Source organism: Sus scrofa, chromosome 15, assembly GCF_000003025.6.
Source record: "Sus scrofa isolate TJ Tabasco breed Duroc chromosome 15, Sscrofa11.1, whole genome shotgun sequence".
NCBI lineage: Eukaryota > Metazoa > Chordata > Mammalia > Artiodactyla > Suidae > Sus > Sus scrofa.
This window is the reverse complement of record NC_010457.5, coordinates 125,573,712-125,601,678: the sequence shown is the minus strand read 5'-3', so window position 1 is coordinate 125,601,678 and position 27,967 is coordinate 125,573,712. Positions and strand designations below refer to the sequence as shown.

Below are 27,967 nucleotides of genomic sequence, written 5' to 3'. Positions count from 1 at the left end.
CTCCTGTACTGTAAGAAAACACCAGGAATTATTTTTTAAAAATAGGATTCATTACTAGGAATCAAAAAGGCAAAAGACCATTAGTAATTTTTACTTTGTGTTTTATAAGAAAATACTTTTATCCTTATGTTGAAAAGCTTTGAGATGGTTAAAACAACCTAGCAAAATTGCTATTAATTTTTTTTTTTTTTTTGGCCATGCCTATGGCATGTAGAAGTTCCTGGGCCAGGGATTGAACCCATGCCATAGCAGTGATCTGGGCTGCTGCAGTGACAACATGGGATCCTTAACCTGCTGCACTACAAGGGAACTGCAAAAATTACTATTAATTTTTTTACATGTTAAAATAACATTAATTGGGACATTCCATAAAGCATCACTGATTACATGGTTTATTATTGGAAAGTGGTTCGTTATTGCAAAATATTGAGATACCCCCAATTGAGATAGTATTATTATTTTATACTGAGACATTTTGAAATCCTCTTAAGCGAATCCAAAATTAAAAAAAAAAAAATAGACAGGCAACACAGGATGTAACTAATGCTGTCTTTCTCACCAAGTTGGATAGATTTGTTGGAGGGAGGTGATAGGAAGGGGTAAAAAGTTTGACTCTTGCTTCTTGAGAGCCACTGTAGGGTAGTGAACGTGGGCTGAATACTACAGATGATTTTACCCACTTCCTTGTGGTCTTGGTGAGTCATTTCCTGCCTCCGTGCCTCAGTTTCTTTATTTAAAAGCATGGGAGTAGAACAGATGATTGAGAAAGGGTCTTACAGCTTCATTCTCTTTAAGCCTCTGTTGGATCCTCTCTGCATTCCAGAGGATCTTGAAACATGACCTGGTTGCGTCTCCAAGCCTGTTGGAGTTATGCCACCACCATAACTGGCCCCCCTTCTTTGGTGGCTTATCTCCTTCTCCTCCTGGGTTCCTTGAGTCAGAACATTTACCACTACTCTTGGGAGTTACTGTTGACCCTTCTGTCCTCACACGGACCACTAGCCAAGTGCCATTGGTTCAACTACTTAAATAGCATGGACCCCTTCAACTTCTCTCCATCCTCACTGCTACACTGATGAAAGCCACAGGTGTCATCTCTGCATGTATTGCTCCATTCTTGGGTTTCTTTATTCCCATTTCCCTTAGGCTGAAGTCCAAACTCTTCATCATGGCTTGCAAGACTCTTCTTCTCTTTGCCTTTGCCGTCTCTCCCTGCTCTGCCTCTCCAGTCAACCAGCCACATGTGCCGTTCTCAGTTTGCAGAAGATGCCATATCCTTTTCTTCCCCGTGGCTTCCTTATTCACAGTTCGCTCTGCCCGATCATTCTTACTTAGCCCTACCCTCTCCTTTCTTAAACTGTTTCCGTTTGGCTAATCCTCTTCATCTTTTCAGGTCCTATCTTGAAAGTCACTTCCTGAAGGGTTCCCTGACTGCTAGACAAGGTTATTTTATTTTCCCATAGCTCTTGGTGCTTCTTGTACTTTAATGCATCAGGCTCCGATGGAATGTATACTGTTTAACTGTCTGTCTCCTTCTGTTAGAAGATGTGCTCCATGAGGGTAGGAATGTTTCTGTCCTGTTCTTGGTGGTATCCTCAGCTCTTGGCACAGTGCCTGGCACATAGAAATTCAGTAAATACTTGTTGAATGAATACATGAAAGAAGGAAAGAAAGGAAGAAAGGTAACATTCTGTGCATTTTCTTTTTCTTTTTTCTTTTTACGGCTGCACCCACGGCATATGGAAATTCCTGGGCTGAGGGTCGAATCAGAGCCACGGCAGCTCGGGATCGGAGCAACACCACATTCTTAACCCGCTGAGCAAGGCCAGGGATCAAACCTGCATCCTTATGGATATTAGAGTCTTAGCCCACTGATGCCCAAGAGGAACTCCTCTATGCATTTTCAGTAAGAAAGCAAGTCCAGCAGGCAGTGGCTGTGCTTTTCTTTCCTGCTATCCTCCTCTTACCTCCCACTCCATTTCTGTTAGAAGCAGGGACTTCCGTACCAACACAGGCCCGGTTTTAATTATCACCTCAAAAGAAGTAAGGGCCTCTCCTCTCAACTTATAGACCTTTGGTGGAGCTCTCCAAGTAATTCCCCACCCCCCCCAACTTCACATTCCTCATTGCTCTCATTTATATGAAAAGTGACAAGGGCCCATGTTTAATCTAGCTAAACTGCATAGGTGGCTTCAGATGATCTTTTCCTGTGGACAAGCTATTCTTTTCCAATAATCTTTGCTTAAAACTTTTTCCACCCATCTTTTTTCAATTTTACTTTTTTAAAAGGAGGTTGGGTTTATTGACTTATTGAAAAGAAGGAGATTACACAGCATGGAGAACCATGGAGTGTCTCCGTAGGAGGGTTTGAAAAAGGACTTAGAATATTTGGGTTTGTGCTAATGATTTGGGGGAACATCCAAAGAAGCAGGGCTTTGCTCTGGATTAAATGCTATCAAGAAGCAAAGGGTAATTCTTGTGTATCTTAATAATTTTCTACCTGGAAGATGGAAAGAACCAACTGGTTATCACTGTAATTAGTAAAGAAGCAGAAATCAATCATACTAGCCAGGATAAGGGATAATTGGCTATTTTTGTGGTTTGGACAATGTTCCTGTTTTTGTCTGTGCTGATACTGGGTTGCTGGTTGGTTGTCACAGTCACTGTGTGGTCTTGTCTGACATTGGTATTCTGTGAAATTGTTCGGCAAGAGAACACTGTGACCCAGCTGTGAAGGCCGGGCTAGGTTCTGGATATCAGTGACGGCTTTTTGATTTTTCAGATGCAGCATAAGAAACTGATTTACTGGTAACAAGACATCTGTATTCCTGATAAGATGCCAGTGTGATTCTGATGGAGGGAATCTGAGGACCAAACGTGCCAAAACACTCCTTTGGTAGGAAATCAGGCAACGCAAGAGGAGTAACTTGCAGAGAGCCTTGAAAAACAGTTGAATGTGTTTGAACATAAATCTTCCAGCAATAGGAGGTGGTAACGGCATATAGGCAAAGAAGAAACATTGGTTCAGAAAGATTCTTCTGTTGGTTTCATGGAACATAAATGACAGGGGCTCAGACTGGGGCTGAGCAGGGGAAACAGAAGCAGACTGACCACCAGCTAGGACACTCATGCAGAAGTCTGATCTTGAGGAGATTATAGCTTATATTAAAAAGGAGATAACAGAAGTAGAGCCCAGTTCTTAAAAATGTGTCTAGAGAGACAACTGTAATAGAAAGCTCATATGAGAATCAGTGAGTCACAGCATGCAGTAAGTATGGTGCTGGGCTGGACCCCACAGCCCTGCAAGGCCTATGCTTGGCTAGCTTCAGGACCAAAGAAAGAGCCTGGCGTCAGCGACAGAGACATCATCAATAATTTAATGAGTAAGGGATCTTACACATCGGAAGCAGGGTCCTGGAGTGACACTCCACTCTGTGTAGTGGCCAGCAGGCAGGACATGGTGGCAGTGTTTTTTCTCCACCCATCTTGATGCCACTGCTGTGATATGTTTAATAGTAGTGAGTCAGAGTGATTCAGTACTAATGTCCTTATTATCTTTAGTTGAATGTTTATTTCTCTTATTTTAATTTCTATAAGCACAGGCCTTTGGCCCTCTCTGCTCATCTTTAAGATTGGCACGGAAATTCATGGTATTGGCTAAAGCAGGGCGAGCTTCAAGGACTACCTTCTAGTTATAAAGATGAGCAATAGCATATTGAGTTTAAAAGCAGGTAAATCCAGCCTCATTGGTGTCTGTCTTTGCTGTCTCCCCACAGGGTGATGGTGCATAACCCTTAAAAAGTGGACTCCAGAATTAAAACCCAGCTCTGGAACCTTCTTGCTGATTGGCCCAGAGCAAGGCACTTAACTTTTTTGGGCCCCAGTTTCCTATCAATCAAATGAGGATAATAATAGTATTTCTGTCTTATGGTTTTAATGAAGGTTATAGGAGGTACTGCATATAAAGTGCTTAGCATGGTGTTGGAACCTGTTCAGCACATGCCAATCATTATAAGTAGGTTTCTGGCATTAGCATAAGACTTGCCTGATTATAATTATTTCCATAAATAGGAAAAGAAAGTAGTGGTCTTAGCTTTGCCAGAAAAAGGTGCAAAGAGCCTTGGGCTAGGAGCCAGGAGATAGTCTTAACTCTGCCACTTGTTAACGACCAAGAGGCTAGTCACCAGCACTCTGTTTTGAGCTGAGATTTGCACCAAATCAGTTCTGCTGTCCTTTCTAATGTTCCTAGCAGTGTGCTGCGAGTCCAGGAATGAGTGGTTATTTCCTTTTCAATACCTCACTGGGGTAGACACTGAATCAATATTTGCTTAGGGGAATGGAATCTGCTGACTGTATCTCTGGAATGTAGATGATTTGGTTTCATGATATTGAATTGTAATGACACAGAAAACAATGGTGGTGATTTTGAGATTAAAAAAAAAAAAAAAAAAAAGAGGAGTTCCTGTTGTGGTTCAGCAGAAACAAATCCAACTAGGAACCATGAGGTTTTGGGTTCAATCCCAGGCCTCGCTCAGTAGGTTAAAGATCCGGCGTTGTTGTGAGCTGTGGTAGAGGGCACAGACACGGCTTGGATCTAGCGTTACTGTGGCTGTTGTGTAGTGGTGTAGGTCGGCAGCTGTAGCTCTGATTAGACCCCTAGCCTAGCAACCTCTGTATGCCACGGGTGTGGCTCTTAAAAGAAAAAAAAAAAAAAAAAAGACATAAAATTAAAAGCCAGAGACAAGCTGTGTATTAGGGCTGTTGTAATGAAATACCACACATTGAATGGCTTAAACAACAGAAATGTATAGGTTTACAGTTTGGGAGGCTGGAAGTCCAAAACCAAGGTTTTGGAGTTCCCATCGTGGCTCAGTAGAAATGAATCTGACTAGTATTCATGAGGACTTGGGTTTGATCCCTGGCCTCGCTCAGTGGGTTAAGGATCTGGCATTGCTGTGAGCTGTGGTATAGGTCACAGATGTGGCTCCGATCTGGCATTGCTGTGGCTGTGGCATAGGCTCCTTCTGATTCGACTCCCAGCCCGGAAACCTTCATATGCCGTGGGTGTGGCCCGAAAAAACAACAACAACAAAAATCAAGGCTTTTGGTAGGGCTGGTTCCTTCTGGAGCTTCTGAGAGACACTGTGTTCCATGCTTGTCTCCTAGCTTCTGGGGCTTTGGTGCCAAGCTTTGGTATGCCTTGGTCTCTGCTGGCTGCATCGTTTCAATCTCTGCCTTTATCTCCACGTGGTGTTCTTTCAGGGTGTGTGTCTGAGCCCCGATTTCCCCCTTTTATGACGATATATTCATACTGGATTAGAGGCCCACCCTACTCTGGTATGATCTCATCTTAACCTATTACATCTTCAGCACCAGGGTTCTATTTTGAGATACTGGGGTTAGGACTTCAACATATAAATCTTTGAGTGAGGCAGTTTAACCCATAACAGGCTGCTTATCTTGTCTTTTTTTTTTTTTCTTCACTGTCTTTTTAGGGCCGCACCGTTGGCATATGGAGGTTCCCAGGCTAAGGGTCCAATCGAAGCTACACCTGCCTATTTACACCACAGCTCACAGCAACGCCAGATCCTAAACCCACTGAGTGAGGCCAGGGATCGAACGCGCATCCTCATGGATACTGGTTGGGTTTGCTTATCGCTGAGCCCTGGGCTGGGCCGGGAACTCCTTATCTTGTCTTTTTCAGGTAACTATCCACCTCTGCATCCTTCCTCCCTCCCTCTCTCCCCTCCCCTCCCCTTCCTTCCTTCTGCTCAGGAAACATTATTGTGCAATACAGGTGGATGAATAACAGACACTTTAATAAGGAATTTTATTTACAGGAGAATGTTTAAAGTTTTACATAAATGGCTACTAGCTAACTCTCAGCAGATGACCTTTTAATTTGTGGATTACTTATGACTTTTGTTTCCATCTCATTTTCTCTCCCCCCCCCACTGTCTCTCTTACTCTATTCTTCCTTTTTCCGCCTCACCCAATTCAGCTTATTTTCCTTCTCCACTGAGCATTTCACTGTTATAAATAGATAGTTCTGCCACCAGATGGTGTGCAAGCATTGGGAAAGGATTTGAAACACACTGGCCAATGTGGCAGCCTGTCAACATTTTATTTTGGGAAGAAAGTTGACCTAACAGGCCAAAAACAAGATCCTGAGTTTGTATAGATTTTACTTCTCCAGGTACTTTTGCTCTTCCTGGATTATGCAAACAGAAACCTGAGCTGGAAATCTTGAGGAAAAGAAAACTTAAAACCTGTGATGGCTAAGAGTTAATAGAAGACACTGATGTTGGCATAGCTTCCACAGTAACATTAGGCTGAGAAGTAGAAGCAAGATTCTCGGGTTTGAGGGCCACTTCCTCAAACAGGTAGATTCAGAAACCACAAAAAAGGGGAAATCTGTTGAGCACAGTAAAGCTATGAAAGGCATTAGTGAAACGAGGGGCTTCCGTTGTCACTTAATTCAGCCATTTCATATGAACCTGTAGCCCCAGTGCAGCTTACGAATAACTACTGCTTGCAATGTGCTCTGTTTAACTTGCACAGGGGTTTGTTGTTATATTTCATTATTCATTGCCAATATGAAAATTATTCCAATATTTCACATATGCATTCAGATTTCAGGCTTCTTTTGAGAAAAAGAATCTGAAGGCTCGGCAGTACCAGCTGAATGTTTTTCTTGGCTGGCTCTGGCTGAGTTGATTCCAACTATCCCTTTATAGTTGGAATTCGTGATGTATGGTTTTGACTTTGTCTCTCCCCTCCCCGCCTTGTATTATGCTGAACATTTACCCTCATTTAAAATGTTACCTGCCTCTGCCTCTGCCCAGCCCTTGGAAAGTATTCGAATAGGCAATCCTGCTCTCCTGCTTTTTAGACAAAGAATGAAGTCCAGAGAGGGGAGCGGACAGCTGGTTCAGTGCCACGCCTACCCTGGAATTCCCACTAAGAGCTGCTTCCTCTGGGAAATAGAAACTGGTGGGGAAAGATAAGAGTGACCCATCCCTCATGGGTGATGCAGTTCAAGCAAAGTGTCAGGGGAAAATCTTAACCGCTGTTTCTCAGTTATAGAAAACAGAAACTAGAACCATGCACGCACATACATGAAAAATGGGAAGCCCTAAAGTAAACACCTTTTGGGGAACTTGGAGAGAATTAATAAATACATGATCAGAGCACCACTGGTCAGCAGTCGAAAGAAAGGAACCCTAACCAACTTACCTGTATGTTTAGGCTGTCTCTGGGGTAAACTCATTATTTAAGCATTGGGAAGGCAATTGATGAGGCTGGTAGTTGAGAAGGCAAGGTGGCAAGTCACTTAGAAATTGGATGGTTTGTTATTATCCACAGAAACAGCAGAATGTCTTCCTGGGGACCTATAAACACTTTCCAACAGAACGTGGGGACTAGCTGGTGGAAAAGTGATGGAGTAGACACGGCCTGATGCCAAAGTGGAAGCAGGGAATTTTTACTTTGCCTCAATGAAGGTAAATTGGACTATAAATGGGTGGGGCTGACTCCCAGAGGACCTATTAGCCATGGCTAGTATTTGTTGAGGGCTCACTCTGTGCTAGACTCTGCCCTAAAAGGTAGACGTGTGTGATATCGTTGCGTCTAACATTACTCATGTCATTCCTATTGTCCCTCCCTCTTTTATAGATGGGCAGACTGAGCACCGGGGAGATCGAGTAACTTTTCCAAGTTCACTTAGCTCACAGATGACAGAACCAGGATTCAAAGGCAAATTCTCAAGCTGCCTATCCCCAGAGTCTTCCCACTTAACACCCAACCGGCTCTATTGGCCCCGAGTCCTGGCCAAGGATGTGGCCTGGCCAAGTGATAAATGCCCTGAGAGTCCCAAATCCAATTTAGGTTGTCCTAGTGGTAAATGCACAGCATGTTCTGCACCAAATCTCACACGGTGCTTGAGATACACCATTTGGACTGGGTGGCATATCCAAAAACCAAAAACGTGCATTCCCTGCATGCAACAAGTTTGAGGAGCGGCCAATTGTCAATGAATCTTTGTCCTGAGAACATGAGTACATGACTTGGGCAACTTTAGTCTGACACATCTTAGTTCCACCTGGGGCATGCTGGTAACATCTATAATAAAGGTAGATCCCTGGCAGCTTAAGCAAATTACCTTTTCAGAGGGAGGGCAACTTGGCTTGTGGAAGAGGAACTGGAGGCCCACAAGAAGGTGAATGCATGAGGCTGGTGACAAGCAGGGGGAAGCCCTTCTTTCTACTTCCTGGAAGCCCCTCTAATAGGGGTTCAGACCAAAGGGAGACGCTTGAGAGGAGCGACCCTGGAGGGGTAGTCTTACCACTTTTGGAGCAGACTTAGAGGAAGGAAATCAGGACAGTGGCGAAAGGGGTCATTCCTATGCTCAAGTATAAACTGTAGGGCCCTGAAGAAATGAGTGCCTGGAGGAGGCAAGCGTCACATTTTCATAATTGATCTAGCAGAGAGAATGGAGCAGCTGGAGCTCTTGGTTTGTAAACGCTGGTAAGCTCTCCTGGCTGGAGAACTGTTACTCTGGTCAGGATAAGCTGCCAGAAGATCTGGCAAATACAAGTGGTAGTTGAGTTTATTGCATCTGGAGAAAAGTAATCCCAGTTACAAGTTTATGATGCCCTATAACACCCCAGACCATGGTGTTCTCTGACCTCTGTAGAAAACTCAGTTCTCTACTCGGAATACTAATACAGGGCCAGTTGCTATTTCTCAAAATTCTTCAGTTCCACCAGTGTTTACTGAGCCCCTGTTTTTTTTTTTTTTTTTGTTTGTTTGCTTTTTAGGGCTGAACCTGCATGTGGAAATTCCCAGGCTAGGGGTCTACGCTGCAGCCACAGCAACACAGGATCCGAGCCGCGTCTGCAACCTACAACCACAGCTCACCGCAACGTCGGATCCTTAACCCACTGAGCGAGGCCAGGGATCAAAACCGCATTCCTCATGAATACTAGTCGGGTTCTGCTGCGCCACAAGGGGAACTCCCCGAGTCCCTGTTATTAGCAAAGAGTGGAGTTAGACACGATTCAGGAAGAAATATGCAAAATGACAGGGGAGTTGAGAAAGTCATGGTGTGAAAAGAAGCTTCAGAGAGGAACTTCTTTGCTGCACAGGTGAAAGCGCAGGGGGATGTATAGTGGATTGTTTTTGTTTTTAACATATTTTAAATTATAGCAAATTGTTAGTATATGAAAGATAGATACAGACTCTGCAAAACCTTTTATCAGTCCTCTCTTTTGAAAAATGATACTAGGAACAGTAGAATTCTGGTCTTATGCTATATGCCTTGAAATGAAATCGGGACATATATTAAAATGTATTATTCCACCTGGAAGCCAGTAAACTAAAGGCACTCTTATTCATGAACTCGTACAGATTGAAAAATAAAATGGCATCAGATAAAATCAAATGAGAGGTCACAATGCATGTAGAGATTTCCCCTCTAAACTTTAGAGCTTAATATTGGGAAGAAGAGGGGGAAATATCTCAGACTATGTTGTTAATGTCACCGTCAAATATAGTAATCCACTATCCTTTTTTTATTTGTTTTTAATTCCTTAAAAAAATTTAAATATAAGTAAGATATATGTACATAGTTTAAAAAAATCGTATGGGTTATACAATTTGTAATGAAATGGAGCAACGTTTCGCCTGTCCCATGTTCTTCTCCTAGAGGCAGTTACTTTCAGTAACCGTAGCCTTTTCTTCCCGTATTTATATTTCTAAATAATATGCTTATCCTGGCAGTTTCTCCCTCCTCATTCTTTATATTATTTCCTGACTTGCTGTTATTGGAATTGGGCATTTACTTCTCTTCAGGTCACCCACATACTTCCTCTTCTCTTTTTCTCCCAAAGTCATTTTCAGAGCTAGGATTCCAGTTGGGGGCTCAGCAGGTTGAGAACCCGACATAGCATCCCTGAGGATTTGGTTTGCTCCCTGGCCCCTTGCTCAGTGGGTTAAGGATCCAGCGTTCCCACAACCTGCAGCGTAAGCCAGAGATGCACTAGGATCCAGTGTTGCTGTGGTGTAGGTCTACAGCTGCTGCTCTGATTCAACCCCTAGCCCAGGAACTTCCATATGCCGTAGGTGTGGCGGTAAAAATATAAAAATAAAAAATAAAGAAAAAAAAGAACTGGGATTATGATTTCTTGTTTGTATCATTTCTCTTTTCTGGAGTTTATAAAATTTTTTTCTACTCACCTGGCTTTCTCCGTATCTATCATTGTTTATCCCCCTCAATGGGATATCTTAGCCGATATCTTTTAGATGGCTATCAGTATTTTCTCCAACTATACAAAGGAATGAAATGATCTACAAATTGTGTTTCTCCCTTCCCCTCCCCCCCACCCAGCCCCAACCACCGTCTGCAATGGTTGCTTTCTTGGTCTCCCGCGTGGCTGTCACTCTGGCTTTTCTTTTCATCACCGTTTCACTTTGGGTTCCCTGTGCCCTAGGTGACCATATCTAATGCTTTTCGATACTTTGCTGAGAGATGTCTTCCAGTGGCTTCCTGAGAAATATATACTGGATGCAAATTTCTTTCTTTTATTTTTCTCTTTTTATTTTTTGTCTTTGCGAGTGTGAAAACTCAAACGTCTCGTCCCCTCTTTTACCGATTGATCATTTGGCTGCAGGTAGATGTCCAGTCTTCCAACAGCTGGTGCTTCTCCACAGCTGGTGTTGCAGGTGAGGAGTCCGATGCTCTTTTGATTGCCGATCTATTGAGTGGGAACTTCTTGTCCTAGAATCTCTTAGGCTGCTCTCCTTATCTTAAGTGTTCTGAAGTGTCCTGCGATGTACTTTTAGAGTTCATTGTTCTGGGCACTTGATGAGCCTTTCTAATCTGAAGCTTCATCTTGTTCGCCCTGGGACATTTGTTGAATTCTTCCTTAGAGATTTTCTTCCTCTCCATTATCTCTGTTTCAGCTTCCTGGATGTTACACCTTCTGGATTGACCCCTTAATGGTTTTATCTTTTCCACGAATTTTCCGTCTGTTTTTTGGTTTGTGATGATCTCTTGAAGATTCCTTTGACTTCATTGTGTTTATTGTACTTTTTAGTATGCAGGGTTTTTTTCTTGTCTCTTTTTTCCCCTCATAGAATTCTGCTTTTGTCTTATTGACATAGGAATTCCATCATCTTTGAACTCTCTGAGTACATTCATTTCGTGTGTGTGTGTGTGTGTGTGTGTGTGTGTGTGTCTGCGTAAGTTTGTCCTCCTCCTTGTTTTCTTACTGTATCCAGTGCTTACTTTTTTCTCTTTGTCCTTTTTGGCCTTGTTCTTTGGCATTAGAGACTATTCTCAAATGTCTGGTAACCTTGGCTTCCACTCATATTTAAAAGCAGATGCTAGATTGGCTAATGGCACAGAGAACTCTACCCAATATTCTGTGGTAATCTATATGGGGAAAAGAATCTGAAAGAGAATGCATGTGTGTGTATGCATAGCTGAATCACTTTGTTGAACAGCAGAAATTCTCACAACATTGTAAATCAACTATACTTCAATAAAATTTTAAAAAATGAAAAAAATTAATATAATAGAGTGCTAAATGTTAACAGTCAGTTCTGGGGGGCAGAGTCAGGTGGCCTGAAAGCCCCCATTGTTAGTGCCTAGAGGTCTTTCCTCTACCATTTAGTGTTTCCAGGGGAATCATTCAGTCTCCTGATGAAGAGACGGGTTTTTTGGAGTTCCCTTCATGGCTCAGCAGAAAGGAATCTGACTAGTATCCATGAGGATGTAGGTTTGATCCCTGGCCTCGCTCAGTGGGTTAAGGATCCGGTGTTGCCATGAGCTATGGTGTAGGTTGCAGATGCTGCTCAAATCCCTCATTGCTGTAGGCTGGCGACAACAGCTCTGATTCACCCCCTTGCCTGGGAACCTCCATGTGCTGCAGGTGAGGCCCTAAAAAGACCCCCCCCCCCGCCGCCAAAAAAAAAAGATGGGTTTTTTTGGACAACAAAGTTCGTGATAGAGGTGCAGCAACACTTTTCTCTCTTAGCGAAGGTCTATATCTATATATCTGTGGCTTTGCAGGCTCAGAATTGCACTTAAGATCCAGGAGGGCTGCAATTGTTTATAAATATTTCTTCTTAAGGGCATCAATTACTTGTGTTAAGTGCTTTGAGAGGTAATGTAAGCCTTAAGTAGAGAAACATGGCATTGCACAAATTTGAGCTTCTCAGGTTGGGTAAACCTGTGACTCCTGTGGACAGCAGCATGTTGGCAGCTGCTTGTTACCCATTCCTGACCGAGGTCCAGAGGAAGCTGTGCTAATGTTAGGGGACGATTGACTGAAACTGCCCACCTTGGCCAAGCACAATAGCTGCTCGCGTGAGTTGTCTCAAGCAGGAGGCCCTGATACGGAACATGATGCTGCCCTGAAGACTAACCAGGAGGATGTGGGAGGGGCCAGTAGGAGGGTGGAGAGGACCAGCCTCCCAAGATCCTTGGCTCTGGAATCCATTTTGGCTGAGAGGTGCACATGCCACCAAGAAGGACCCTGAGTCAGATCAAGTAAGGGCCGAACAAGATGATTGGCAGAGACTACCTGGAAACGAATCCCTTTACCATAAAACTGGAGACTGCAGTTCTCCTAGGTTCCCTTACCCTGGCAATCTCTGCCCAAGTGCCCCTTCTCAATAAAATCTTTTGCTTTGTCAGCATGTGTGTGTCCTCAGACAATTCATTTCTGAGTGTTAGACGGTTGGGCCCGGGGAGGGGTCCACCTTCCTGCAACACTAAGAGGCTCTGACTGTAAGGCTTCCCCTGAATTTCTGCACCCTGGAATAAAGCAACTGGGGACTTACTGTGGAGGGTGGTCAGGTGTGTGCGTTCTCAGCTGCAGTCCCCTGGAAATGTCAACAGCTCTGTAGGTAGACCTTTAGCCAGTGTCCCTGTTTTCACAATTGGGGGAGGGGGGCGGCATGTTACCCCCAAGTGCTGCTCTTGGGCTTTCTCTGGGGAGAATTGGCTGGTTTCCTTTGTTTTATTTATTTATTTATGCTTTTTGGGGCCACACCTGGGTGACATTTGGCAGTTCCCAGGCTAGGGGTCTAATCAGAGCTACAACTGCTGGCCTATACCACAGCCATTGCCACAGCAACATCAGATCCAAGTGAGGCCAGAGATCGAACTGGCAACCTCGTGGTTTCTAGTTGGATTCGTTTCCACTGCACCACGACAGGAACTCCTGGTTTCTCTTTGAAATCTGCCTCTTACACTACAGCCGTCCTTATTTTGCTAAGTTAGTTGTCACTCTCTGTCTCCTTCCATCTTCCAAAGATTTGTTGAAATCTCTGGGCTGCTATCACATGCCCTTGGGGCTAAGGCATTTTTGTAAATTCTACTCTTCTCATTTTAGTGGTGTTTCGGAAGGTAGAGTAGATAAAAGACTGTGGTTGAATTCTATATATATATATATATTTTTAAAATCTTTATCACGACTAAAAGCTCCTCAAGGTAAAGAACCAAGTATTATGTTCACAGGGTTCTTAGTGCACTTAGTAGATAATCAGTAAATATGGATTAAGTGAATAAATGACCTCTGCTTTAAGGTCTCTCTGAAATTCAGATAATTTAGCTGCCAATGTGGTATTTCCTCCGGATCATCTCAAGCTAACCTTGAATGAAGGAGGTGGGATCTCGGTGAAGCCAGATGCCCACCTCGGACCAAATGTGAGAAGCCAAGCTTGCTCATCATACTTCATTGGATTTTATGGTTATTTCTGGAGTTGGCGTTTTCCAGAAGAGTGTTACAGTCAGCCTCTCCATATGCCTTTCTTCTCAGCAATATTATTGAAACAAAATGCCTGGGCATTGTTTTCTGAAGTCAGATGTAGTTTACTTTCTTTTTTTATGTATATATTCTTTTATTTTCAAATTCATATTCTTTTATTTATTTATATATATATTCCTTTATTTTTTATATATTCTTTCTTTTTTAATTACTCAATGAATTTTATTACATTTATAGTTGTATAATAATCATCACAACCAAATTTTATAGATTTCCATCCCAAACCCTCAGTGCATCCCCCAACCCCCCAACCTGTCTCATTTGGAAATCATACGTTTTTCAAAGTCTGTGAGTCAGTATCTGTTCTGCAAAGAAGTTCATTGTGTCCTTTTTTCAGATTCTGCATGTCAGTGAAAGCATTTGATATTGGTGTCTCATTGTCTGACTGACTTCACTTAGCGTGATAATTTCTAGGTTCATCCATGTTGCAGCAAATGCCGGTATTTCTTTCCTTTCAATAGCTGAGTAATATTCCATTGTGTGTATGTACCACATCTTGATCCACTCCTCTGTCGATGGACATTTAGGTTGTTTCCATGTCTTGGCTATTGTATATAGTGCTGCAATGGACATTGGAGTATGGGAGTCAGTGTGTCCATTCTCTGGATAGATGCCCAGGAGTGGCATTGCTGGATCAAATGGTAATTCTATTTTTGGTTTTCTGAGGAATCTCCATACTGTTTTCCACAGTGGTTGCACCAATTTACATTCCCACCAACAGTGTAATAGGGTTCCTTTTTCTCCACACCCTCTCCAGCACTTATTGTTTGTAGACTTTTTGATGATGGCCATTCTGGCCCGTGTAAGGTGGTACCTCATAGTGGTTTTGATTTGCATTTCTCTAATAATGAGTGATGTTGAACATCTTTTCATATGCTTTTTAGCCATCTCTATGTCTTCTTTGGAGAATTGTCTGTTTAGATCTTCTGCCCATTTTTCGATGGGGTTATTTGTTTTTTTGGTATGGAGCTGAAGAAGGTGTTTATAAATTTTGGAGATTAATCCCTTGTCAGTCGATTTTTTTGCAAAGATTTTCTCCCATTCCGTGGGTTGTCTTTTTGTTTCGTTTAGGGTTTCCTTTGCTGTGCAGAAACTTTTAAGTTTAATTAAGTCCCATTTGTTTATTTTTGTTTTTATTGTCATTACTCTAAAGGGTGAATCTGAGAAGATGTTGCTGTCATTTATGTTGGAGAGTGTTTGGCCTATGTTTTCCTCTAAGAATTTTATAGTAGCAGATGTAGTTTCTTTATGATGAATTTAAGTTGGCTCTTTTTAAATATTGGAATAAAAAACCCCCTTCCAATAGTCTTTTTTTTTTTTTTTTTTTTTTTTTTGTACTCTCAAGCTAATGCTAATCAAAAATGGTATTTGATTAACCTCTTGAAACACATTCTCCAAATACGCCTTGAATGACTAAGCTGATAAATTGGATAAAATTAATTGCTAGAGGTTACGAACTCCTGTGAATCATTGCAATTTATTCTGCCAGTTTTCTCATGCTACATTGTTAACTGTGGAGATGGAACAGATACCAGGTACCACAACACTAGCTGCTGTGCTCTCCCAGAGCAGAACTTGAAAAACTCTTTCAACACTGTCTTATGCAATGCAGTTACTGGATAAACTTGAACCTGTTTTTTTGCTTCTTTTGAATTTGAAATACATTTTATATTTTAAATTGCTTTATGGATGCGTGTATTATGTTCATCCTTTCTCTTTGAACTCATTGTTAGAATGAAAAAGAGCTCTTTGTTTATTTTCTACCTTGTTGATCCATGTTTAAGAAGGCAGGCACTTGATCTTGAGAGAAGGTTGCAATAGAGTTAGAAAGTAATCCACAGTTAAACATAGCAATTGTTCCACCTAGAACTTTGGGCATTGATATGATCTTAAATTAAAAGTGATATTTATCTATGAAGTAATACTGGGGGAGTTGCAATGATAATGTTTTGAAATCTGATAATAGGGTTCTATAAGAAGACATGAAACCAAGGTAGTTTGTTCTGTAAGGAAAAGACTTTCTTTTGGAAGGTAACCTTTAATGCCTGTCTTCAAATATGTGAAGAGTTAGTTATTATTCCAAAGATAGTGATATATTATCTTTTAAGATGTTCTGTAGATAAAACCAGGGAAAATCAGTTTCAATTGTAACAGAAGAGTTTAGGTTAGAATGCAAAACGAACACCCAGAAAACACGTGGATTGCATTTCTCCAATAAAGATCTGACCATTCGCTAGACATTGGTTTGAATAGTTTTATCCACTGATTGTGATCCAAAGCTGAGCTTTGTTCTCAAGATCCTGAGGTTTTATCATTCTGTCACCATTCAATTTTGTACCTTTAGAATGTCACTTTTAAGATCTCTTCCTGGAAACATAAATGCCTTTCTCCGTGTGATTCGTGTGATTCTTAAAAAGTGGTAGCTGTGTTCCATTATTGCATTATCTGTACCTATGCTGATAGTGAAATGGGTATTTAAGAAAATGCTATATTCTAAGCAGATGCTTAAAATTCCAGATTGAGGGTGACTTCTTAAAGCTACTAGATGAGCAGGGCTTTTTAATTTGCTTTCTTTTCACTTGCTGTGTCTTGGTTTTCAAGTCCCTGTTATAACAGATGTTTCCTTTCTAAGACAGAATATAACTTATTAAGAAAACTTCAAATTCTATATGTTGGTGGGAGGGGACTCTCTGAGGAAGGAGCGTAGTTTCTCTTGGTCCTCAGATACCACCACCTAGTGGGTTTAAATGACTCATGTTGTGATATTTAGAGCCAAAGCTCTTCAGTAAAGAGTTGAATATTGTATTTGTAAATAGTTCTTTTTTTTTTTTTGCTGCATGTGGAACTTCCTGGGGCCAGGGAATCAAACCCTTGCCACATCACTGACAATGACAGGTCCTTAACCCACTTAGCCACCAGGGAATTCCTAAAAAGTTTAAAAATTGTGATTATTTTAGTCCTAGTATATATTGTCCCCTCCGTGGCACAATTAACCTCAATAATTAATTTTATTATTATTTTTTAAAATAAAGCAATTGTAGGAGTTCCCATTGTGGCACAGTGGTTAATGAATCCGACTAGGAGCCATAAGGCTGCGGGTTCGATCCCTTGCCTTGCTCAGTGGGTTAAGGATCCATGTTGCCATGAGCTGTGGTGTAAGTCGCAGATGCAGCTTGGATCCTGTGTTGCTGTGGCTCTGGCATAGGCGGGCATCTACAGCTCCAATTAGACCCCTAGCATGGGAACCTCCATATGCCGCAGGGAGCGGTCCTAGAAAAGGCAAAAAGACAAAACAAAAATGAAAACAAAAACTAAACAATTGTATAGCATAGGGAACTATATTCAATATCTTGTGATAACGGTAATGGAAAAGAATATGAAAAAGAATGTGTATATATGTGTGTAACTGTTTCACTTTGCTGTACAGCAGAAATTAACACATTGTAAATGGATTATACTTCAATAAAATAAATTAAAAACAAAAGAAAAAAACAACAAATAGTTTATGATTCTAAACTTTACCTTCTCATTCTGTGGATTGAGAAAAACATCTCTTACAAATATTAGACAATCTGACAATTTCTGAAAAACAAATCTTCCATACCTCCCAGGTTCCGCAATAAATTTCGCATGTCATGGTGTCTTCTAGTCATTGAAAGCTTTTAAAGTTCATTGAAATATGAACATGCATTTTAGATACACATTTTGAAACAATTGAAAATGAGATCAGGTGTTCAGCTAATGTGGCCCGTGCGCTATCTAAATTGTTAAACATTAATTATGATGCCAAAGATAATTGTGTTTTGAGATGGTTGATTCTACATCTCTCAGCCAAGTAACCCACAAAGTGGAGTAAAGATCTTACATTTAAGACTAGTTTGATCTTTGAGGGAGGTGCCAAGAACACACCATAGGAAAAGGACTGTCTCCTTAATAAATGGTATTAGGAAAACTAACAACCACATTCAGAGGAATGAAATTGAATCCTTACTTCTCTTCACATGCAAAAATTAACTCAGAATGGATGAAACTCTCAGGCCTGAAACTGTAAAACTATTAGAAGAAAACATACGGAAAATACTTCTTGACATTAGTTTGGGCAACGATATTTTGGATATGACTCTAAAAGCACAGGCAACAGTCAGAGTTCCCTTGAGGCACAGCGGGTTAAGGATCTGGCATTGTCACTTTGGCAGCCAAGGTTGTTTCTGTGGCATGGGTTCAGTTCCAGGCCCAGGAACTTCCACATGCCACAACCACAGCCAAAATAAATAAATAAACAAATAAAATCACAAGCAATAAAAGCAAAAGTAGGCAAATGAGGTTGCATCTAACCAAAAAGCTTCTGCCCAGCAAAGGAAACAACAGAGTTGAAGAGACAACTGATGTAATGGAAGAAAATATTTGCAAACCATACATTCGTTAATGGGTTAATATCCAAAATATGTAAAGAATTCAAACAGGTCAGTAGCAAGAATGCAACCCAATTAAAAGTGGGCAAAGAACCTAAATTGACATTCCTCCAAAGAAGATATACAGATGGCCAATAAGTATATGAAAATATGCTCAATATTACTAGTCAGCAAAGAAATGCAAATCAAAAGTGCAATGAGATATCACCTTATACCTGCTAGAACACCTATTATCAAAAAGACAAGAGATAAGAGGTGTTAGTGAGGGTGTGAAGAAAAGCGACCCTTGCACACTGTTGGTAGGAATGTAAATTGGTACAACCATTATGGAAAATGGTAAGGAGGTCCCTCAAAAATTAAAAAATAGAACTACTATGCAAACTAGTATATCCTGGATGAGTAAACAACAAGGTCCTACTGTATAGTACAGGGAACTATATTCAATGTCCTGTGATAGCCCAACATGGAAAAGAATATGAAAAAGAATATATATATGTATAACTGAGTCACTTAGCTGTACAGCAAAAATTAGCACATTGGAAATCAATTATGCTTCAATAAAATAGAAAAATTACATGAATTCAACAATGAAATTCGTATCCAGAAAAAAAAATAGAAAACACACCATTGTAAAGCAACTGTTCTTTAATTAAAAAAGGGCAAAAAAACCAAACAAAAAACTAGAACTACTATATGATAGCACTTCTGGGAATATTTCCAAAGGAGATGAAATCAGTTTCTCAAAGAGACAACTACACTTCCATGTTCACTGCAACGTTATTCGCAATAGCCAGGATAGGGAATCAACCTAAGTGTCCCACTGAGAGCTGAATGGATACAGACAGTATGGTGTGTGGAGTTCCCTCATGGCTCAGTGGGTTAAGGATCTGGCGTTGTCACTGCTGTGACTCTGGTTACAGCTGTGGCGTGGGTTTGATCCCTGGCCTGGGAACTTCTGCATGTTGTGGGCGCAGCCAAACCGAAAGAGGATGATGTGTGTGTGTAGTTAAGTATACACATATACACAAACGATGGAATATTATTCAGCCTTAAAAAGAAGGAAATCCTGTAATTTGTAGTAACATGGGTGAACCTAGAAGATATGCCAAATGCAATAAGCCAGGCATAGAAAGACAAACACTGCATGATCTGACTTATATGTAGAATCTAAAAGCATCAGACTCATAGAAGCCAAGAGTAGGACAGTGGTTACCAGGAGTGGGGGGTGGAGGAAACGGGGCGATGTTGGTCAGTGGGGGCAAACTTGCTTCATGTAGGAAGAATAAGTCTAGAGATCTAGTGTAGAGCGTGGTGACCTGGTGACCGTAGCTAATAATACTCTATGGAATACCGGAACTTTGCGAAGAGAGTATATTTCCGGTCTGTCATCACACACAAAAACAGATAACTGTGTGAGGAGATAATGCGTTAATTAGCTTGATTGTCATAAACACATCACTCTGTGTATGCATATCAAATCCTCGTGTTGTGCACCTTAAATATATATAATTTTTATTGAAACATAGATATGGTCCCCTTCTAGTTTCCTCCTATCCCCCCCTTGCTTCATGCTCCTTTCCTTTGCATTCTTCTTTCCTTTCTTACTACTTATCATTTTGTTTCTATGGTTGCGATACAGAGCAGGAGTATAATTTTTAAAGTAAACCCTTCCACTGTTTTAAATTTTTTTTTTTTTTTTGGCTTGTGAAGGAAGAATTTAATGGTTTTCTCCAGAGTTATATTCTTCCTTGATATATTTTTCTCTCTATAATGAGTTCGTGACTCATGAAAAGAATTAAAAGAAGAACTTACCTCTCTCCTCTAGTATAAATAAGCTGTGTGTGTGATGTATATGTTTCTTTGTTCTTTGATAGGTTAAATGTAATATAACCCAGATAAGCTAGGTTTTCATACTGCTAAGTATTTTTCATCTGTTCAGAATTATGATCCTTTTTAAACCCTGCTTCTGAATTTCAGTGTCTAAGGTAGAATGATTTGGTTGACCAAATTCCATTTTCTTTCTGTCCTTTATTTGTTCTAGATACATTTCATATTGCTCTTCAGTCGACAAGGGAAATTACGGCTGCAGAAATGGTACACGACTCTCCCTGACAAGGAAAGGAAAAAGATCACCCGGGAAATTGTTCAGATTATTCTGTCTCGTGGTCAGAGGACAAGCAGTTTTATTGACTGGAAGGAGCTAAAACTTGTTTATAAAAGGTGTGAGTAACTTTATGAGAACTGAATTTCTCATTATTGTTTGGTTTGTTCAATCGTGAACATTTTAGATTGCAACACCCATTTCATCATTTATTGAAATCTTAGGAGACTGGAGCCCGAGAAGACTAAATAGAAGAGGATGCTCATTTATTGAAAGGCCCTCCGTGTGCCAGAGTGGCTTCTGGATACTTAATTTTTGTGCCAATAATGCACACATGCATTCAAGAAATGTCTTATGAGCACCTGTTATGTTTCCAGCACTGTTCTAATGGCTGTGGATACAGTAGCCATTAGACACAGAGCTGAAATCAGACACAGTCTGAATAAGACACAGAACATTCCTTCTCTCATGGAACTTATTAAACAAAGCATTTTTCAGTTAGTAACAAATGCTATGGAAAAAATTGCAGCTTCACATGATGCAGAGGTGGGCATCTCTTTATTATGGTTATTATCACTCATGTTTGCAAATGAGCAAACAGAAGCCGCTGAGAGTTTAAGAAATTAGTCCCAGCAACAATATTTGAGTGGTAATTGGTGGAGCCAGCATTCAAATACAGATTTTTGACTTTAAAGCCTGTATATCCTCTCTTTACTGCACCAGCTTCCCCTGGTAAGACCATACTGGAAGAGGACCTCAGTTTATAGATGAGGAAGCTGAGGCCCTGAGAGGTGAAGTCATTTTGCCCATGAAGATCCAGATAACCAATGCCTAAGCCAGGACCAGAGCACAGCCAATCTGACCCTGCACCCAACATCACACTGCAGCTTTTAGAGGGTAAAAACACACACTAGAAAGGGTCTTTTGGAGTTCCCAAAAAGGTGCAGTGGGTTAAGAATCTGACTGCCGCAGCTTGGGTCTCTGCTGAGGGTTAGGTTCAATCCCTGGCCTGATGCACTGGGTTAAAGGATCTGGTATTGCCATAGCTGTGGCTCGGATTCAGTCCTTGGCCCAGGAACTTCCATATGCCATGGATGCCACCATAAAATTTTTTTAAAAAAGGGTTCTTGCAAGGGGTGTTTAAAAAACTGGAAGAAGAAGGAGGTAGCATCCGCAGGCTATATGCAATGGAGTAAATTACCAGGAAGTGCCTGGGCAAAGCTTCTTTTGCTGGGTCCAAGGTCAGAGCTTTTTGTTTTAGCATCATGAGAGATGTCAGCTAAGGCCCCTTCATAAGCATCTCAGGAATGTAAAGGCAAAGTCCCAGGAAAAGCTTGGTGACAAAAAGCTTGTCCCTCTTCTTTGCTTGTTGGTTTCTAGAACTTTGAGCTCATTTGTAATTTAAACGAGTGCATGAAGAATAGGCTTCAACAGTTCTTTCAACAGATACTTACAGCTTCTGGGTACACACTGGTGGACAGGGCAGCCTCAGTCCCTGCCTTTGGGAAGTGGCTGGTCTGGTGGAGGAGAGACAGGCCAAGTGATACAGGATGAAGAGCACATTGTGCTTTGCAGGGGAGATACAGGAATGCAAAGCCGGGGCATCTGATGCAGTGAGAAAGGATGGAAATTTCCTGGGGGAAACGGCATTCAAGCTCAGAGCCACTGGAGGAGCAGGAGAATCGGGTGGGGAGGAGTATTTTAGGCAGAGGAACACACAGGGGAGGGAGGACTTGACAAGCTGAGGGTAGGAAACAGGGCAGTGCAGTGTAAAGGGAGAAGGTGGGCAGCGTGGGAGCCCTGGTCAGGGGTCTGGAGTTTAGAAAGCACAGTTTGTAATCCAGGGAGGAGCATGAATAGGCACCCCAGGCCCAAGGACTCTGTTCCCCGATAAGAGCGCCTCCTGGTAAAGTTTCGTGGAGGACCTTTTCACCTAATTAACCGAAATACTCCCATCACCACCATAGTTTTTGCGTATTCTATTTTACATTTTGGGAGGATGTTGGATGTGATGAATAATGATTTCTCTCTCGGAGGTGACCAGGGAGAGTCTCTAGGGAGGAGGGGTAACTGCTTGTTCCCCCCCAAAAAAAGCCAAAAAAAAAAAAAAGCCATCTTCAGGTCGTGTAACATGTCACCATATTTTACGTTCTCTTTTTTTCTTTTCAAGGTATGCTAGTTTATATTTTTGCTGTGCCGTAGAAAATCAGGACAATGAGCTCTTAACACTAGAGATTGTGCATCGTTACGTGGAGTTGCTGGACAAATACTTTGGAAATGTAAGTGGCGTCCTGGTTTCTTAGAATTAGTCAGTCTCCAGGCCGGCTCTGACTTCCGTTCTGTCTGTCGTCACATTCTTTCTCCCTCTCAAGTCCAAAATAGGAACTGCCTTTGCACCGAGGATCAGAATGCAAGGCTTTCTCCTTAGTAAATGGGAGATCTAACGCTTTCAGGAGGCAGGTGTGTGTCTCCAGATCACAGCCATGCTAGACACCTTGTTTCAATGAACTGGAAATTTAATCCTAAAAGATTCGATGATATTTTGTCTCTTACTCCTCCTGATCTGTCTTATCCCCTCTCTGGTTTCTTTTACTAAGCTCTGAGCGTTCTTGCATATTATTTATACATAAGAGAAATCAAACATCCGACAAATGCAACAAAAATCTCTTTCCTTCATGTTGCTGTTCAATCTCTATGCAGTTACTGCCAAGAAATACAGTCTTCAAGGTGCCCTGAGCCCCAGAACTCATTCACTCCGTGGCATCTTGCAGCTTGGCTTCACCTTGACTGTTCCAAAGAAATCATCATGCTTCTTTTTAATTAGTTTTACCTTTCACATTTAGGTCTTTATTTATTTATTTGGTCTTTTTGTCTTTTTAGGGCCGAACCCACAGCATATGGAGGTTCCCAGGCTGGGGGTCCAGTGGGAGCTGTAGCCACCCGCCTACGTCGGAGCTGCAGCAACCTGGGATCCAAGCCTCAGCTGTGACCTACACCATAGCCGGATCTTAACCTGCTGAGCAAGGCCAGGGGTTGAACGCTTATCCTCATGGATGCTAGTTGGGTTCACTAACCACCGAGCCACAATGGGAATTCCCAGGGATGCTTCTGAAATCTTCACCTGCCTTAACCTCTCTGCAGCCCTGGACTCTTGCTTATCAAAATCCTTTCTTTAAATCTGCTCCTTTTATTTCGCCCTGACACTGAGTTCTGCTGCTTCTCATCCTGTGTTTCTAAAGGCTCCCACGTGGCTTCTTCTCCTGCTTCCTCCCTCCCCCTGCCCTCCAAATGCCCTCCTTCTCTTTCTGCTCTCCTGCATGACTACTGGACTTTCTCTCCTGGAAACCCATCACCGGCTGACTCTTCTTCACTCCGCTGGGCTTCTCATGGGCATCTCAACGTTCATCTGACAAGAACTAAAATCACCTCCCTAGAACCTTCTCTGTCTTATGATGGAAATTATGATGTCCCAAGGTCCTTCAGTGCCAAAGGACAGTGTTTCTGATATCTTTCCCCACCCTTTGCTTAGGTTTGCCTCCGTCTCTTCAAATTGGACTCAAATTCATGTCCTTCTTTCTCTCTCACTAGTGTAAGCTTACTTGGGATTACAGTTTGGCTTTTCTTTTAAACCTCGTCTCTGCCCCTTCCTGCCTCTGGGCTTGTCTCTGCTCCCCTTTCCTGGCCTATTTGTTAGCATCTTCCTTCCAATGCACAGATCTCAGGTGACATTCCTCCCTCAGTTGCTCTCCTCCGTCCTTAATGAATAAAACTCAAAGAAATTTCTTTGTCTGGCATTTACGCTTTCTAAACGTTGGTCGCATACCACTTCTTCAACCTTCTCGCTTTGCTTTCTTTTTATCCCTGACATACCCAGTGCTCCAGCGACACGGAGCAGCCTTGTATCACCCTTAACTTGTGCAGGATTTGCTTGACAACCAAACTGCAAGTCTCTTGAGATCATGACCTGGGACTTATTTGTTTTGTTTTTTCAGCACTTGGAACCAGCGCTGGGCTAGACTTTAGCAAATGTTCCAGAAATATTTCATCTAGTTCACAGTCTCAAAAATAAATCAGTGAGGGCGTTCCCTGTTGAGCCTAGCAGTTAAAGATTTGGCATCGTCACTGCCATGGCTCAAGTTCAGGACCTGGCCCAGGAAATTCCACATGCCATGGGTGTGGCCAAAAAAAAAAAAATTAGTGGATTTGGAAAATGTTTTCTTCATAGTAATATTCTCTTCCCTGTTTCCATGCTCACTGAAGATTTTTAGTAAGTGCTGTTTGGAGAATTTGCTTTCAGAATATTTTTCTGTACAGTGTTTTATTTAGTGAAAGGAGCAGCATTTGAGATATTGATTAAGGTTTTATCCAGTTTGTTGCAACAGTTTTCACATGAATGAGTACCTTAAAGGTTTTTGAAATAATTTTCCCTCCCTTCCTCCCTTTCCCTCTTTGATTCTTCTTTTTTTTTTTTCTTCCTTCGTAAAATGTTATAAGCCCTAAATGTTGCTTCAGGGATTTCAGGTTGTAGGTCAGTGCATAGAAGTAATAAGACAGACCAATTTTCTTTCACGCTCTCCCCATTTACTAAGTTTATTTTGATTTTTTAACAAGAGATTTGCAAATATATAATGGCGTGTTTTCAGACCTGAGATTATTCCATTTTGTGCCTTCAATTATTCAAATGAATCCCGACACGGCGGTACTTTCATTTGAAATAAACTGCAGATGTGGTTTTTTTCAAAGCCCCGAAGGAATTCTCCAGAGGCCCAGGTTTTCCTATAACCTACCTTCTCCCCCTCATTTCTTCACTCTGGTTTGACCTGTTGTGTTTTCTTAGATTTATGCAATGAGGGTCATATGAATTGGGTTTGAATTTTGATCCCAACCTTCTCTGACCACATGTCAGATGTTTCTGAACATACGTTGCTTTCTCAAGAGAATTTGAATCCTCTTCACCAATGCTAAGCCCAGTTAGAGTATAAGCAGACCTGGAACATATTTCTATTTCTCGAACATTAATTTTTCATCCTCTTTTGGCATAGCTTTAGAAGCTCTGTCTTTATCATGGACCAAAATTTAATTCACTAAAAAAATTCAATGAATCTTTCATTAAGCTAAGAGCAGCTTAAGAGCAATTCAAGGCTCTGTGCCCAGTAGGTGTTCAGTTCTTATTAATTAACTGATGAGTAAACCCAGCAATTCATGACATCGTCTCAGGAATAGCATCCTTCTCTTTGGTCTTCTTTTCCTCCTGTGTTAATACTGAGCATTTTCTTGGATTTTTGCCCTTAGATTATCCCAGGGAAAAAAAACCCTCTGGACTGAGCTTTTCATAACGCTAGAAAATATTACCGTCCAATGACAGATAAATCAAAATCTCTGGCTCTTAATTTATGTTTTAAATTTTTTTTTATTTTTTATGTTTTTTAGCACTTTTCAATTCCCAGGAGATTTACCTGGATTAATGTGTTACTCTTTCAGTCTTCAGTAAGTAGCATTAAGCCCCGTTCATAGAGGGTAAGAGGCAGTACCTCAGAGTCTCACAGTAGATCAGGCGCAGTCTGAGAATTTAGACGCCTGCCATGTTGTCCCATTGCAGGCTAGCCTGTTAAGTTTTTACTGATGCACTCAGAGGGAGTGGAAGTTGCTGTTCCAGAGAGGTTTGATCTTGATTTAGGGGGTTTTGTTGTTGTCAGAGGAGGGGGTCCTCCGGCTCCTGCTGGATCCCAGTGTCGGCTCACTCACTCACTAGACCCATGATTTGGCTCCTCATAGACCTTTATTTCACAGATAAGAAAAATTACACTCAAAGTGTAATTTACTTTGCCAGTCTCATGGGGGCTGTTGTGAGGATCCAGGAGATAGTGTAATTGACAATACTTTATAACTTTCAATTGCCATGCAATTGTACTTTGCATTATTATTTTAGATATAGTTTTATATATTTGCTATAACTTGAGCTTTTTTTTTTTTTTTTTTTGTCTTTTTTTTTTTTGTTGTTGTTGTTGTTGCTATTTCTTGGGCCGCTCCCGCGGCATATGGAGGTTCCCAGGCTAGGGGTTGAATTGGAGCTATAGCCACCGGCCTACGCCAGAGCCACAGCAACGCAGGATCCGAGCCGCATCTGTAACCTACACCACAGCTCACGGCAACGCCGGATCATTAACCCACTGAGCAAGGGCAGGGACCGAACCCGCAACCTCATGGTTCCTAGTCGGATTTGTTAACCACTGCACCACGACCGGAACTCCCAACTTGAGCTTTTTTGTGTTTACTTTAGAACAGAATTCAGTAATGGAAAGTCCTCCTTAGATTCTATCCAAAAGGGTTTAGTTATTGACATGTTGGAAATAATCTCACTACAGCATGTATTCTGCTATAACAGAAGTCCCTGAAGCCAAATGATAAAGCACAAGGCTAGGGGATCAAAGATAATGTTAAATTACCCCTGTTTCTTCCTATTACAAGCTTTCTTCCAGAATACAGAGACATTAGAAAATGAGAAAAAAATAAGGAAAGAGGCTCATGTGTTTATTAACACAGAAACTATGTGCTTTTGTGTAACTAGATGGAATGCAGGCATTTGAGCATCAAGGTACATTTCTGATATATTGGGGCAGTGCTCTAAAGGTAGAATTAGAAGTAATATTTGAGTAATTAGACAATAGCTAAGAAATCAGGTCTCATGTTCTGCAATATTTTGTCTTCTTACTTTCAGATACAACAGCCTCTTGGTGTTAGACTCTAAGAATAGCCAGTGGAGTATCATTTTGGAGTATGAAAGAGTTGCTCTTTTATAACATTCTCTATAATGCTGGTTGAACTTGCGCATCCTTCTCCCTTACGATCTGGAAATAGTAACTGTATAATCAAGGTGTGTGCGTGTATGTTCTCTGTGGCTTTGCATATCTATCCCTTGAAGCTAGATGCAGTAAATTAATTGCCCCATGGCTGCTGGCAAGCCCTCTAGGCTTGAGGATGGGTTGCTGCTCAGACAGTGGGGTATGAGAAGTTCCGAGAGATCTTGAGTTAGTATCTGTCAAGTTCACTTTGCAGGATTCTGGTTGCTGGTTTCACTTAATGAGATTCCTGTCTGTCCTGGATTCCTGGTCTACACCTGCCTTGAACTCTGGGGTTCCCCGGCTGTTACTGCTTTAACTCCTGACTTCCTGCCTCTTCTGATCTCTGGTAACTGCTTACTTCTTGTACCTTCTTTGATGTGCACGAATGTCTGATCTACTGTGCTTTCTTTCTGTTTATCTATATTGTTTACAATTGCAAAATAACGCATGATACATTCTCACACATAATAATATGCATAATACAATCCCACTTTTTTTTATTAAAGAAACTGAATATGTTTTATATGTCTTATCTAGAAGATATATACAGTTTTTTTTTTTTTGCCTTTTTTTTTAGGGCTGCACCTGCGTCATATGGATGTTCCCAGGCTAGGGGTCAAATCGGAGCTGTAGCCACTGGCCTACACCACAGCCACAGCAACGCCAGATTCGAGCCAAATCTGCAACCTACACCACAGCGCATGGCACCTCCTGGTCCTTAACCCACTGAGTGAGGCCAGGGATTGAATCTGCATCCTCATGGATGCTAGTCAGATT

The 27,967-nt window shown here is 41.5% G+C and overlaps 1 protein-coding gene across 3 annotated transcripts in view; it reads left to right on the top strand.

The window, feature by feature from the left end:
* Positions 1–27,967, top strand: part of AP1S3 (adaptor related protein complex 1 sigma 3 subunit) — a 75,703-nt gene that overhangs the window by 35,537 nt on the left and 12,199 nt on the right. For 2 of the 3 annotated variants that reach the window (XM_021074901.1, XM_021074903.1), the window contains exons 2-3: positions 20,289–20,467; positions 22,519–22,627. In XM_021074901.1, coding sequence (XP_020930560.1) covers positions 20,289–20,467; positions 22,519–22,627 — 288 coding nt within the window. Of the gene's footprint in view, positions 1–7,365; positions 7,503–20,288; positions 20,468–22,518; positions 22,628–27,967 lie in introns of all 3 variants that reach the window. The other variant, XM_021074902.1, reaches the window with a different exon arrangement.